At 33.8% G+C, this 15,100-nt stretch overlaps 4 protein-coding genes across 4 annotated transcripts in view; 2 read left to right on the top strand and 2 right to left on the bottom strand.

Annotated features, from left to right (window-relative positions):
• Positions 1-14,688, top strand: part of LOC133324543 (small ribosomal subunit protein uS14) — a 133,849-nt gene extending 119,161 nt beyond the window's left edge. Inside the window, exons 2-4 of the mRNA XM_061533384.1 lie at positions 13,845-13,924; positions 14,389-14,488; positions 14,568-14,688. Of these exons, the coding sequence (XP_061389368.1) occupies positions 13,863-13,924; positions 14,389-14,488; positions 14,568-14,576 (171 nt within the window). The 5' untranslated portion in view covers positions 13,845-13,862 and the 3' untranslated portion in view covers positions 14,577-14,688. The remainder of the gene's footprint in view (positions 1-13,844; positions 13,925-14,388; positions 14,489-14,567) is intronic.
• LOC133324544 (flavin reductase (NADPH)) lies at positions 3,405-4,136 on the bottom strand. Its single transcript, XM_061533385.1, has 2 exons — positions 4,014-4,136; positions 3,405-3,957 (listed from the first exon to the last, which is right to left on the bottom strand). Exons 1-2 carry the CDS (start codon positions 4,081-4,083, stop codon positions 3,413-3,415), a joined length of 615 nt encoding a protein of 204 aa, XP_061389369.1. The 5' UTR covers positions 4,084-4,136; the 3' UTR covers positions 3,405-3,412.
• LOC133324538 (testis-specific zinc finger protein topi) lies at positions 5,922-9,916 on the top strand. Its single transcript, XM_061533378.1, has 5 exons — positions 5,922-6,345; positions 6,565-7,447; positions 7,546-7,881; positions 8,900-9,156; positions 9,225-9,916. Exons 1-5 carry the CDS (start codon positions 5,922-5,924, stop codon positions 9,914-9,916), a joined length of 2,592 nt encoding a protein of 863 aa, XP_061389362.1.
• On the bottom strand, positions 10,701-11,648 carry LOC133324539 (spindle and kinetochore-associated protein 1-like). The gene is made up of 2 exons (XM_061533379.1): positions 11,092-11,648; positions 10,701-11,028 (listed from the first exon to the last, which is right to left on the bottom strand). The coding sequence occupies exons 1-2, from the start codon at positions 11,646-11,648 to the stop codon at positions 10,701-10,703; spliced, it is 885 nt and encodes a 294-aa protein (XP_061389363.1).
• Positions 14,689-15,100: the final 412 nt, after the last annotated feature.

Below are 15,100 nucleotides of genomic sequence, written 5' to 3' on the forward strand. Positions count from 1 at the left end.
GCTGCATATCTAGTTTAAACTTCCGCATAAGCTAAAAACAAAAACTAAAACCCAAAATAAATTATTTTTTTGTAAAAATAGTTTCTATACCTAGAGCAAAAACACACATATAATGTATATGTACATTAACCCAAACAAACAAAAAATTAAAATAAATGATGAACATATTTTAAAAATGATGAAAACACTTCCTCTTTTTAAACGGGCATAGTCACAAAAAAAAAAAAAATAAAAATAAAAAAGAAACGAATTATAGAATGGCCACTGCAGAAAGAAATTACTCAAAAGCATTTGAAATGATTTTTGATTAGCATCCCATTAACAAATTGTCTAGAAAACATGCCGAGGCACAACACTGCAGTGCAGTCTGTCTGCTGCCAACTTTTCTTTTAAATTTGCTTACAAAAAATATAAACATTTGAAATATTTAGAATTTTAACACTTTTGGGATGCCCACACACAAACAGTACATGTCGTTGGCCATTTATTTTTTTGGTTACACAGTCTCTATTGCCAAGTTCAAGTTCATGATATTCAAAAGGCACAAACATACATCTGTCTTTATATATACACATATGTATGTTGAACCCAAAAATGTTTTTTTTTAACAAAAAAAAAGAAAGAACCGAAATGAAAAACTAAACGCCCATCTCGTGCTTTTCATCATCACAAAGAAAACGAAATAAAAACAACTAAAACATCGCCCCAAAAGATTGTGTTTGCAATGACGGCAAATGAAAGTAAAATAAAAAAATATCTGATTTAAAAATAGTCTTCGTTTGTTTGTATTTTGCTACGTAATAATTATACAAAGATTTCTTTCTTATTTTGTGTTCAAATTAAATAATTTTTCTACCTTTGACGTGGCTAGCATATTTATATATCGCATAGACTCTATTGATTTGGGAAATGTCTAGCTACGCCAATGGATTTTAGGCATTGTTCCACAAAATAAAAAAGAGAAGATTGATGCAAATGGCGACAAATGTCAAATTCAAGAAACGTCTCATCACTTTTCTAAATTCCTTAAATAGCAAATTGGAAACCGCGGTTGATGGGCCAACAAATTGTTTATTACCATAGTTTGGCAAAGGCGGATATTATATATGTACGTATATATGTATATATATGATAAACAAGTGAAACGGATGTCTATAATGGAACCAAACAAGTGATACACTACCCCAAGTCATTATTAAATTGTAGGAAATTAATTTATTAATTATTTGTTTATTAATTAATTGGCTCTGATTGGCTTTAACATGGCGAAGTCCAGGCTTATCTTGGTCCCTCTTTCATCTCAATTGTGGACACTGACCTCCCCGCGGTGCCACCTGGCGAGCTATTTTCATCACCCGATGAAATAGTGATCTAATATGTGCCGCGAGTTCACCCATAAGAACTTTAAAAAAAATTGGTTGAGGCGTCGGGTTAGTTGCCCACTCTCGGAAAACCCAGCCTCCGACCGAGGATAAATATGAACAGACCAACAGAACAGGCTTTGGCACAGACACACCCTCTGTAGACATGAAGATGGAAACCTGGTGACAGATACAAATAGCGTGCTGTGGATCTGGAAGGAGCATTTTGAAAAACTTCTGGTATCAAATAGTAGCAGTGAAGTGGATACCCCAGAACCAATAATAGATGATGGTATAGAATGTATACCACCTAGCCAAGATGAGGTCAAAATAGCTATTAATCGTCTGAAGAACAATAAAACAGCAGGATCCGATGGATTACAAGCCGAACTATTCAAGACTGGTGGTCAGATGCTGGTAAGGAGCATGCACCAGCTGATTTGTACAATTTGGCTAGAGGAATTCATGTCCAATGATTGAAACTTCAGCATCCTGTGTCCCGCGCACAAAAAAAGGAGACAAGACGATATGTGCCAACTGTAGAGGAATAAGTCTCCTTTCCATCGCATATAAAGTGCTATCCAGCGCGCTGTGTGAACGACTGAAGCCAATGGTCAATGACATTATTGGACCATACCAATGGGGCTTCAGACCTGGCAAGTCCACCATTGACCAATTGATTTTCACTCTACGCCAAATCCTGGAAAACACGTCGACTATAAAGCTGCATTCGAAAGCCCTATTCGTTCAGAGGTGTTTAAAGCCATGTCAGCGTTTGGCATTCCTGCATAATTAATTTGGCTATGCAGGATAACTTTAACTAGCACAAGATCAGCAGTTAAAGTCGGAAATGACCTCTCGGAGCCCTGTCCTCCTTGATGTCCTTGGGCTGTGCTCCTTGCTTTAACTCCAATCTTCCCTCGATTTAATACAATGTAGTGTCTTACGTATAACTGAAAACAAATTAAACCGTAACGCCGAAAAGTATGCTGCAATAAATTACAATATAATAATGTCGATAACAGTGTTTGATTTAAAAAATATCGCATGCTAGATTATGTAGTATAATGTAGATTATAGCACGATTAGAAATATTTTCCAACTTCAGAACACCGAAAAGTATGCTACAAAACCACGCCATTATCGACAATATATATAGATGCCCAAAAATATATTTTAGAAATAAATGTCATGGTTTTATTTTACCCCTCATGTCATGAGAACCATTCCATTATCCGCCGAAATGGTGAACAATTGTTGTTGTATTAATTATACCAATCAAATACTTTTTTCAACAAGCATATTGTTTGACTCAACATAATTGATGATATCATATGTTTTAATTCCAAAAGATTTTCAATATATTAAGGTGTACCATTCCATTTCCACCGAAAATTTCATTCACATGAACTAAAACAAAATAAGAACAAACTATTTTGTTGTTTAAGTTTTTATTATTCAATATTATAGTGCTTCAGATTTCTTTATCATGAAAACCGTATATGACAATAAAATTGTAACCATATTTCCCATAAAAATAAATATATTTTTAAGGAATTAAAAAAATGAATTGCATGACACTAATCAAAATGCAATTTTCAATTATCAGTTCGAGTACGCTATTCAATATACTGTATATACCAATTTTATTATTTCATAAATAGTAAAAAATGCATTATACCCTAGCACATTTGTCCAATTAAAAATAAATTCTTTTACGGAAATATAATTACAATACTCCGTGGGAATACTTAATTAAATGCAGTAATAAATTGCCATTTCTGCGGTTTGTTTAGATTCTATTTCAATTGAAAAAAGGCACATTAGAAATGAGATTGGGTGTGTGTGTGTTTTCGTGTGGTATTACTATCACGTAATACAATTCATTTTTCTTTTTTCTTAAATGCAATACTTTACATAGGTTAGACTAGGGCATTAAATTGCAATGCACGAAATAAATATTTATAGTTTTTTTTTAAAGGCGAGGATCAGTGAAAAAAATTCATTTCTTAAATAAAGTAGATACCAATGGCCGATTTTACATTTCTGACTTATTCATCAAGCTTTTTGGCTATGCCACATACTTGCTGATAATGTTCCGGCTGTTCCAATGAATCTACAATAAATTTAGCCAAATCAAATTTAGAAACTAAACGTCCCGGAGCCTCATCGTGTAAGACGGTGTATGCACTAGATGGTTCGTCAGCAATATGTGGTGGCAGCACAGCAATATAATCCAAATCGGAAGATTTTGTTAGTTCCAACATACGTTTGTGTTCATCGTTCAAACGATGAAACATGGCCGGAACTTCTGCGACGGGACGGAATAAAAACGAAGACATGACAATGGAGAAACGTTTGACATTTTTCGATTTCATTGCCTTAATAAGATTAGCAGTTCCGGTGGACATTTCAGTGGTAGCTTCCAATTTGTTGCGAGTACCCAAAATAATGCAAACACCATCGACGCCATCAACAACTTTTTCACAATCCTCAAAATTCAAAACATTGCCCTGTATCAATTTAATTTTATCCGATTTCTTGAAACGTTCTGGTACAGTAGCTTCTGTGCGGTAAAGAACTCGTACTTGGAAACCTAAAATATTGAAACTATTAATTATTAGTCAAAATCAAATATTGATTTTCACTTACCCTTTTCAACTGCATAATCAACAACACATTGACCGGTCATACCGGTACCACCTATTATTGCAAGTTGCATAATTTTATTGTATGTGTTTGGGTGTGCGAATTCGAAGAACACTAGGTTAAAACTCCTTTTGTTTGTTTGCTATTCACTTTGCAGTTTCGAGTGCAAAACTACTTGATCTTATCTGAAAAGCACACAAATAAATAAACTGTCAAATATAAACAAATTGTTTATGTGCGGCAATAAATCTGTAAACAGCGGAAAGAACAATATAAACAAAAATGTTCTTATTGGTTTAACGCTATTACAGACTTCGGTATTAATATTCTAGTAAAATAAAGGCAACCCGAATCGACTACCGGCACTTACCACCTTCATTGACTGAATTGAGGAATGAATGAATTGAGAACTTTCAGTGAGACAACCGTATGAGGGTTGCCACATTTCAGACTATTTTGTTATTCTATAATCACATAGCCACATATTAAATTTATTATTATGTTCTGTTCACAAATATGCATGGTACAATTCAAGGTGTATTTAAAATACACCGAATCGCACCCCTCTCGCCAACAAACTCAGAATAGTACGAAAAGTACTAAATTGTATTATATATAATTTGGATCTATGTGAACGGAAAGGGCTGTGATCCTGAAATTTATGATAAAAATGACTGTTGGGGTGTAGAATTGAGGAAGATTTGGAAAGACATATTTACGTCTACGAATAAATAGAGCTGGAATCATAAGTGAAGTAGTTTTGAAAATACCGGCTTATGGGTACGAAAAGTACTAAATTTGGTAAAATTGGGCATGGATGAACGGGTAGAACTGAAATCCGGAAAGATCTGTTCTGTCTGTTCTCGTACTGGTACATGGTACAATAATACAAGGTAGGGTATCTTTTGTCAACAAAGAGAAAATACACCTCTATCTTGTGGGTTATAATGTCAAAATGAAGAAAAACAAATGCAACAAGTCGTTCTGTTAAGTTGACATTTTACTAAAAAGGTGAAAAATGAATGGAATGTTAGGATTTCTGTTCAGAATTGAGTTGGGAATATGAATTAGATATTGATTCATTCACAAATCTTAAATTTCTTCTTACCAATGTTGTAGAATTAATTTTTAAACAAATTTAATTTTATAGCAGTCACACAGATATATGAAAAACTTGTAATTTATAAATTGCTATGGCCTACCTTGAATAAAAGGGAATTTACATATAATATTTAATCATGTTTAAATGCTGAATCAGGGTTTATTTTCTTAATCAGGATGAATTTACCATGATTTATCATACAAATTAAAATCATTGTGCGTCATGATACTACTGCGATGCAACGCGGTTTTTGTACGAAAAAATACAACTCCCTCACAATGTTCCTAAATTTGCAACTGTTTTCACATGCTGTTTGTTTTTAAATCTAACCGTTGCCAAATACAAAAATGAAGGATCAAAGAAAATAAAAATTATTTATAGTATTTTTGTGTTTTTAGGTGTTTTTTCACATTCCTAACAATCACAGCATTTCAAACATTTCCATAGTTGTAATTATTTTTTTTTTCATTTTCAAATGCAAACATTTCGAGCTCTGCAAGAATATTGTTATTTCGAGCTTCTGCAAGAATATACTACTTCTTAATACGATAACAAATTTCCCATTATGATATCGACAAAAATAGTAAAAACTAGTAGATTCTTGCAGCACGGGAACAGACCGACTGATTGTGTGCTAATTTACCAATCGACAGATGGCAACATTAAAGATTGTCATTTACCTATAACGGAATAGTGCGCATTGATGCTTCTGTCAAATTTAAAAATGATTGTTTCAATGGAAGAAAAACGCATCAAATAAAAACGACATCATTAATTTTATAACCAATTCATAAATAAAAATCTCAATTATGGATCCGAATGATGAAACATTTTCTGCACCCGATTGTGCCTGGCTATCGGAACAATTTTTTGTTAATCAATTCAGACTATTCAATCCGGAATACAATGAAAGATCATCAAATGACATATTTTCAAGCTACGAGACGAATACATTTTTAAATCCTGAACTTGGATATTCTGGACTTGATGTTCAGAATTGTGATTTAACGACGACAAGCCAACTTACCACATGCGATTTTCTATCCCTTGCAAATGCCACAAATGCTGGACAATCTTTTGAAGTAAAGTCGGAAATATTGGATTTAAGTTCTCAAACTACAAATGGGGATATTATTTTACCCTTAAGCGACGCAAATGACGAAGTTGTAGATGAAACACAACAGGTTTTGGATTGTTCTCAACAAGCTTTGGATTTATCTGTGGCATCACAAGGTAATGAAATGATTTGTAGACCCGGGATCAAGTAAAAAGCAAGTGTATTACTTATCAAACAGAAGGGAGGGGTATTTGTTATTAATATATTTGATTTTTTATAATTTTATTAAATATACTTATAATTTGTAGTATTTTATACAAAAATTCTCATGGAAATAAGCTTCCAACCCGTCATTTATTATTATATTCGAATAATAGTTATTTTTTCCCTTGCAGGCCAATCAGTATATTTATATCAGTCGATTCCCCACACATCGAGTGTTGGACATATCAAGTGTACAAATTGCAATGGCTTATTTGATGTAGTGGCATTTCAAACCCATATCTGTGCTAACTACATAAACAAAAATCCAATTCAAACTTCGCTCGTACCTCAATCATATCCCATGGTGGTACCTACCACTTCCTCACCTATAATATCTACCACTTCGCAAGCAGAACATAATACTACTGAAATTTATATACCAAAAGAAAATCCTACTACGTCTTCTGCGGATGATCCTTCAGACATTGTTAAATTCGTTATTAGAAAAAAGCCAATGCTGCCAACTGATCCTGCTTGTATACGATTATTAAATGAAAATCAAATTCGTCTGAGACGATTTCTAAAATATGAACTAAAATACGATGTTACCACAAATGCAGCATTTAAAATGACTAGCACTAAATCTTATGGCAATGATACTAGCAGCGATACAATTTATACATCCACATCATCGGCTTTATCTTCAACAACTGATGCAAAGAAATCAGATGGACCACATGATTGTACCCTATGCGAAAGATCATTTGTACATTCATCGGGTCTACTGCGTCATATGGAAAAACATGCAATGGATTTGATACCATCGAGTTCGGGCAAAGGTGGTGTATCACAAACAATCACCTCGTTGCCTAATAACAGTGGTCTTAGATTGGTAATTAAATGTACCCTTTGCGGTAGAATACTTTTTGAACCGCGTAGTGCTTTGGAACATTTATATGGCCACTTTCCCAGCACTTGGATGGAAGAAAAAGAATTGGATATTTGTTCAGATGTGCCATATGAAATGTATATTGATGATGCTTTGCAGTTTTTAAAGAATGAGGTATGTGCTAAGTTATACTATTCTTTAAGAGACTAATACAAAATATCAAAAGGATTTTTATTGAATTTTCTATATTTTTGTAGGCTAAAAACGATATACCATATCAAAGCCCAGAGCAAGATATTACGGCAAGTGATAAAACTTCAAAGTTGCTGAAAATGGTTATCTTAACATGTATCCTACAATGTGAATTCTGTGACTTTGTCTTTTCCGATGTCTCATATTTATTCGTGCACACAGTTTGCCATTCACCCGAAAGAAAATTCGAATGCTTCTCGTGTGATATTTGTGTGAGAACAACGAAAGAAATTACAAATCATTGGCAAACGGAATGTGTTTTTATGCGGGAAAATACAAAATTACATGAAATCGCTGTTCAGCGTTATTTTGTTTGTAACGTGTGTGAGAATAAGTTCCCGACACTGGACCAGCTGCATGAACATCGGTAAATTTATGTTGAAATTTAACAACTAACTTAAAATTGTCTTAAAAGATAATTGCGTTTTTGGGACTACAGTCGAAATCGCTTATTACGACGGTCAAGAGTAGAACTCAAATCTGAGGCAGTCCTCAAGTGTAGAACAGCTTTGGAACAGTGTAGAAAAGCTATCGGCTATGTTGGGACATCATGGGTAATGAAAGAGCAGACGAATTAGCTAGACGAGGATTTCAATCCACATATCTAGCAATTGATGACTCAATCAAACCAACCATAAGTCATCTTTATCGGAAATTTGTGTCAAGATCTATTTGGCCGACTCTGTCTACCAAAAGGACATACTCACTGTTGAACCTGAGCAATGCCGAAATAAGAGTAATGACAGGAATGGTCATTGCAATATCACGGTTTTTACTAGTATATGAGATCATGATGCAATTGATTACTGTAGACTCTGCGTTGACGACGAGAAGACGGAGACAACTGTGTCACTGTGCAGTCCTGGCTTACAGGCGACACAGACTAGTGGGTGCTCATTTTCCACCGAGTCTTAGTTTCTTCTCAACATCTGAACCTGAAATTGGTTGGAAAGTGCAACCTTGATACGTAATATATCTTCTGTCCGATCTCTATAGCCATCGATATTATTTCAAACTTAACTTCTTACATTTTCTTGTAAGCATGAGAAGCTCTCTCTATCCCTCCTTCTTCTCTCCCCTATAGATCTCTCCATATATCTTTCTTTTCGTGGATGATCACAATGGACCTGATGGTTTCAGAGTGCTGCAGCCACATAAGTGACTGCACTTCCCCAAACCTAACCTAGGGCAGAACTTTTATCGGGACTTTATAAGAAGTGGTTATAAACGATATGTTATTATAAATGATGTCTTTATAAACAATTCGACTGTAATTCAAATATTAGCAAATTCCTCTCCCATAAAAGAAATCCCCTTTTACACATATTTCCGTATCCTTACTTACTAGACTATTTCCATAATTTTTATTTTGTTATTTTCTTCAGTTACACTTTATACCATTTCTTTCCCCGTCTGAACCATCGATTGGGTATTTTGCAAATACCTTGTGAATATTGCGATCATGTTTCGGAAAATGTTCAAGATTGTTTGGCGCACTATGAAGATAATCACTATAAGAAACATAGGAAGGAAAAGGAGGGTTCTGTAAATCCGAATAGAAATCGTTTATATTTATGTGATATTTGTGGTAAATCCTATACACAGTCTAGTCATTTGGGACAGCATTTAAGATTTCATCAAGGTAATACTGCATACAATTAAAAAAATATATATATAATAATTCTGACAATAAATGTTACCATATTTTAGGTGTAAAACCCTTTGCCTGCAAAGAACCCGGCTGTAGCCGCAAATTTACCATCCGTCCCGATTTAAATGATCACATACGCAAGTGTCATACGGGAGAACGACCATATCATTGTCTGGTTTGTGATAAACGTTTTTTGACGGGTTCGGTTTTCTATCAACATCGTTTGATACATCGTGGTGAACGTCGTTATGAATGTGAAGATTGTGGCAAACGTTTCTATCGTGCTGATGCTCTGAAAAATCATCAACGTATTCACACTGGGGAGAAACCATTCGGTTGTTTATTTTGTACGAAAAATTTCCGACAACGTGGTGATCGTGATAAACACATGAGAGCCAGACATTCACATTTGGATGCCAATGCTAGGCTAATGATGCAAATGCAAAAATTGCAATTGGAGGCAGCGGCGGCCAAAGCAAGTAATGCCACCACTCAACAGCAGTCTGGTGGTAATCCTTCCTCTATTGAAAGAAAAATTTCAGCAGTTTGTGGAAATCATTCTGTTGGGGAAAATACAGCAACGCGTTTGCCTCTATCTGAAGTTGAATATCCATCAACCAGTAACAATGTTCGCAATCAAGATATTGATGATATTGTAATGATTGGTAATGTCCCCTTTCCTAAATCTATGATTGAATCATTAATGTTTGATCTCGATGAGAATGATATTTTAAAATCTGTCACTAAATAATCTTTATAGTTTTTTTTCTTTGTATTTATTTGTGTTGAATTTTTTTTTTATTTTTTTCCGATTTTTAGTTTCCATTCTTCTTTAAAATTGAATTGAATTTTATTTATTAAAATATCGAATTAGTATATTAAAATAAAAACGTGTTTTTATTCAATATCCGAGATCCGTGCAGACCCCTTGGAAAAGTTTGATACATTAAGCTCTAAATGGGGTAAGGATAAAGAGGTATTTTTAAGGTCATACAAAGCCTTAAACTTATACTGTTCCCATGTGGAGTTTTTCCATCAATGACACTCAGTGGTAGAGGTAGCAGAAAACTCGAAGCCAAGATCCATGACCCAAAGGCCCTTGAGGGATTCCAAAAACTTCATTACATGGACTACTCCATAAACTTAAAATTAGCAATATGTCGCATTGTCATATCATAAACGATAGCACATGAACTACTCCAAAGTCCTACTACTACTCGGTCCATTAAACAGGTTGTGTAAGAGAGATCGTTATCGGCAGAAGGCTGACATAGTTGTCGGGCGGGCCTAACTTTGTTTACCCTCCACCATAATGTGGAAATCATATCTCCGATACAAATACGGCTAATTTATCAACTATTTAATATTTCGAATTTTATAGATTTATAGGAAAATCGTATTTTAATAAAAGCCATCACGTCTCCATGCATATATTTATTAAAATATAACAATTAAATTGGAATATTGCATCTAATAATAAAATTAAATATAAATTCTTAAATAAATAAAACATGTGGTTCCCAGCACGTAAACACTCAACCATTAAATGACCAAACATAACACACGGTCTGTTTAATACGCTGCTCCTGCAATATTCCTATATGCCGCAGCATTGTTAGACGATTTTGTGTCTTCTTATCCAACATTTTATTTTGATGACGTGAAATATCTCCGGGTGTTATGAAATATTTTCCTGGTAAATAACTGGCCTGGTCATTGTACAGTTTCCATAATTCCAAATCATTGCCGCGTAAAATATTACGCTGTTTATGTATTAATTGATATTTTTCGTTGAAGCATGGTATAATTACGCTTTCCAAGAAACCATTTAATTGATCCACAGTTTCACGACCGCTCATGTATCTAGAAAAATAATAATTTATAGGTTATTAATCGTTTTTACAAAATATTTTAAATGTGACTTACTTTGGTATTTTATCAAATTGTTGTGGACTTATGTGTACATCAAATTCCGCAAAAAATATAGGTATGGGAGCAATTTTCTTCTTCACCAAAGGTAAATTTTTATAGTCACTCATTTTCAACCGCGGTGTAATGGCCGGATTCAAATGCAGACTAGCCAAATCGCCACCAAGCCTTTTCACAGCCGACGATTTGACCGCACTTCCACCGGGTGCACTTTTACCACAACTTAGTAGTAATTGTACTTTTTTCTGTTCCTCTTCTGCCGCCTTTAGTTTACGTTGTTTCTCCTTTATAACATAATCCATAATTATCATTTGCTTTCTTCTCATATCGGACATAACACTCTCATAATCATCTTCAACTTTTTTCAATTCTTCCTGCAAAGCTTGATGGGCTAGCACCAATGCATCTTTAATTTTTATAGATTTATCAATGATTTGTTTCAACTCATTACTAATCTTTTTTCGTCGTAAACTTAATGCAATGAAGTCATTGAGGCGATTTATTTTACTCTGGATTTGTTCGAAAAATTCTTCAAACGTTAATACGTTTTCCATTATTAATTATTATTTCTTTAATGTCCTTAATTAAAATTAATTATAATGAATTAAATGAAATGGCGGGAGCACTGTTTTGAAAATGTAATCACAAAAAAAATTAATCGATAGTATCGATAATGATAAATCGAATAATATCGATACATTTGGTATGTTCCCGTACTGCAAGAATCTACTATTTTTTACTCCGATAACACTTTTTTCCTTTATGATATCGAAGAAACTAGTAAAATCGAGTAGATTCTTGCAGTACGGGAACAGACCAATTGTTTGAATAACTTGGTCAGGCAACGGTCGCTTGCTGGCTGTATGGAAAATTAAGGTTCGGAATATGTAGAAAGATTGCACTTCCAAAAATGTTTGGTAGAATAGTGTGGTACAGTCAAATGTAATGCCCATCTAGTCTCATTTAAAAAAACGTTGGTGTAAATAAGAAATATATATTTGAATGGAACGGTTATCGATAGATTTTAAGTCCCACAGCCGAAGTCAGATGCATTCCACAAAAAATATATAAGGAGATACTTAAATGGTGACGGACATAAAATGATAAATTACAAGAATATTAAAACGGTGTACACACTATCACTTTTAAATGACACTCATGTCCAAATTTTTTTTGTGTGTTGCCTTTAAATGCCTGCGATTAAAGGGAAAACAGAATGGAATTGTTGGATTTGTTTTCTCAAGTCTAATGTCAAAAATGTCGACTTTGTTTACGTTTTCACAATGGAAGTCAATTCACAATAATGCATTTTGACAGCAAACTTGAGAGGTATCGATTTCCTGCTGGTCTCCCAGGGTGTCCTTATTTATAGGCCATGTTAAGGGCTAGGTAGAATGTGTTATCGAAAATACAACAACCACAAAGAAACGATAGCACTAATGTTGAAGTTGATACGCGATAACAAAAAAATGCTCAACTCGAGCATTCTGTTTAGCCCTTTATCGTCGACGTTTGAAATTGATGTGAGTTGCACATCGGAGTTAAATATATTTAACATTTTGCGTGCGTTGACGCGATTTGCGATAATTTACTGGTTTTTACTACGATACCGAATTTTTCTTTATATTATCGAAGAAAATAGTAAAATCTAGTAGATTCTTGCAGTACGGGAACATACCAGTGGTTGCTGCTTACGCTTTATTTATCAATTTTTGTTTTGATTATGAAAATTGTAGCCATATTTCTGAACATGCATGCTTGTACAATTTTTCCTTTAGTCCCAATTTAGATTAGGCGAGTTTACTTGCGCAAGTCTTTGTTTGCTGGAGAGAGGGGCAACGGGAATAGAAATTGAAAAAATTGCTCATACCGGCAATTTTCTGGCAATTCGTTTTGTGTATTTTGTTTGTAGTGTCATTAATTTGATACATCAATCCAGAACATTGTCAAATGTAAAAAAATATTTTTGAAGCCGAATTGCCGTATAGACGCATGAAGCAAGTTTAAAACAGATCGAAAAGTAAACTCGCCTAACCTAAATCAGGATTTATGATATAGAAAAAAAATAGTAAAAATTAACATTTTACCAAAAACGCGAAAAATTAATGAAATGTCAGGTTTTCTTTTCAAAATCGAGTTGGGGATATGATTTACATGTTGGTTCATTCACAAATGTTGTAAAATGCATCTTCAAAATTGAGTTGGGGATATGATTTACATGTTGATTCATTTACAAATGTTATAAAATTCATCTTCAAACAAATCGATTTTCGAATATATTTTGTTATATTTTTCAAAACATTAAACAAACAGTCAAATATTTTATATATGACTTTGGCATAACAAGCCACAGCCTGAAAAAATTTTAATTTATAGGTTGCTATGGCCAATCTTGAATAGTTGTATCATGGTCCCAATTTTATTTGAAAAATTAGTATATTCGGTCAAGAATTTAATATAATCATAATATATGAATTATTTTCAGTGAAATCCATGTTCTGGAGTAGATCACAAGTGATTTGAAACACATTTTTTATAAATATTAGAAATATAATTATATATTTTTAAATTATTTGAATTCGATGTATGACCATGCACTTGCACCGAACAGCCAAACGAGTGGAACTGTTTTCAATTTTGTAGTGATGTGCTGAAAACGATAATACATCGTTTTTCATTTATCGAAAATCGATTTTTCATTAAAATCGATGCTATTTTCCAATCTCTAGGTTTCCTTTCTTTTGCAACTACGTCGTGATAAAGCCAACATGGGTTTTGCTAATCTCTGGTACTCTCATCCTCGTAAATACGGCCAAGGCTCCAGATGTTGGTAAGTTTGGAAACGTTATTAAATATCCTGCAAAATGATGTAGGAATATTATAAATTTCCCTGCAAGAATTTCCAGAAAATTCCGTTTTTAAGTTGGTAACCAAAAAGTGAGGTTATGTTGTGATGTGTGTACGCGTATATGCATTGGTACAATGTGCTTTTGTTAAAAAACGCTATTGCAATGGAATTCATAATGAAATATGTATAACAAATGTTGGAAATAGTGTGCCCCCGGTTGAGTTCGGAATTTGTGTTACAATTAATCTTTGCATTTTCCTTAATTAAGGGTGGCTACATTAAAATTTTCTTCATTGCTGTTTATTAAGATGTTCCCTCGAACCATGTGGGGGGATATCATATAGTGATGAGAAAGATATCAACAACAAAACCAAATGTTATTTTTTCTATTTTTGTTGTGGTGGCAATAAACATATAAATTAATACATATTTGTTTTTCATTACAGCCGTGCCTGCTCTAACCGTCACGGTTTGATCCGTAAATATGGCTTGAACATCTGCCGTCAATGCTTCAGAGAATACGCCAACGACATTGGCTTCAAGAAGGTAAGAGACTGCATTTGTACACATTCCCTTTACCTTCAAATTTATTAATGTTTTTCTTCTTTGTTCTTTTCTTTTGCAGTTGGATTAAATCCGCTTTTTTGATGACCACATCTATGAAGAGAAACGCCACACCCCAACCATTAGAAAGTCTTATGGACTTTTGTTGCACACACAGTGCAAATGGAATGCGTCACCATTTTTTTTAGTTAAATATGGCCAGTGGGGGTGTTTAATAAATAACTAAATTTTCCTCATATTGTTGGAAAAACATTTTCCAATGGTTAATAAAAAAGATATTTAAAACACACATTTTATTTTTTTTATTTTCTATAAACTTGTCAATTATTAATGATTTAACGAAAAGTTAACATGTTCATCTAGTTTTTATTGGTTGGGTGTTGACATCCTTTCCCATTCGTTTTAAAAGCAGCTATATTTTTTGTTGAAAAGAAAAATGAATGTAATTTCCTGTTAATGGTAAAGACAAATTCGACACTTGTTGCACAGACTGGTTATATGAGTAGCAAGCAGTACATACGCTCTATTACAAAATAAATTGAATTGTGGCATTGAGTCTATGTTACCAGAGCAACGTAATTTGAACCAGTAGAC

This window comes from Musca vetustissima, unplaced genomic scaffold (genome assembly GCF_032173495.1).
Source record: "Musca vetustissima isolate MV318-11 ecotype Yass unplaced genomic scaffold, APGP_CSIRO_Mvet_v1 utg4171, whole genome shotgun sequence".
Classification (NCBI taxonomy): domain Eukaryota; kingdom Metazoa; phylum Arthropoda; class Insecta; order Diptera; family Muscidae; genus Musca; species Musca vetustissima.

Coding starts and splice junctions, on each gene's coding strand:
- LOC133324544 (XM_061533385.1), bottom strand. CDS start 4,083: ATGCAACTTGCAATAATAGGTGGTACCGGTATGACCGGTCAATGTGTT. Junction 3,958..4,013: donor TGATTATGCAGTTGAAAAGG/GTAAGTGAAAAT, acceptor TCAATATTTTAG/GTTTCCAAGTACGAGTTCTT.
- LOC133324538 (XM_061533378.1), top strand. CDS start 5,922: ATGGATCCGAATGATGAAACATTTTCTGCACCCGATTGTGCCTGGCTA. Junction 7,882..8,899: donor GACCAGCTGCATGAACATCG/GTAAATTTATGT, acceptor TATTTTCTTCAG/TTACACTTTATACCATTTCT. Junction 9,157..9,224: donor GCATTTAAGATTTCATCAAG/GTAATACTGCAT, acceptor ACCATATTTTAG/GTGTAAAACCCTTTGCCTGC.
- LOC133324539 (XM_061533379.1), bottom strand. CDS start 11,648: ATGGAAAACGTATTAACGTTTGAAGAATTTTTCGAACAAATCCAGAGT. Junction 11,029..11,091: donor CAATTTGATAAAATACCAAA/GTAAGTCACATT, acceptor TTATTTTTCTAG/ATACATGAGCGGTCGTGAAA.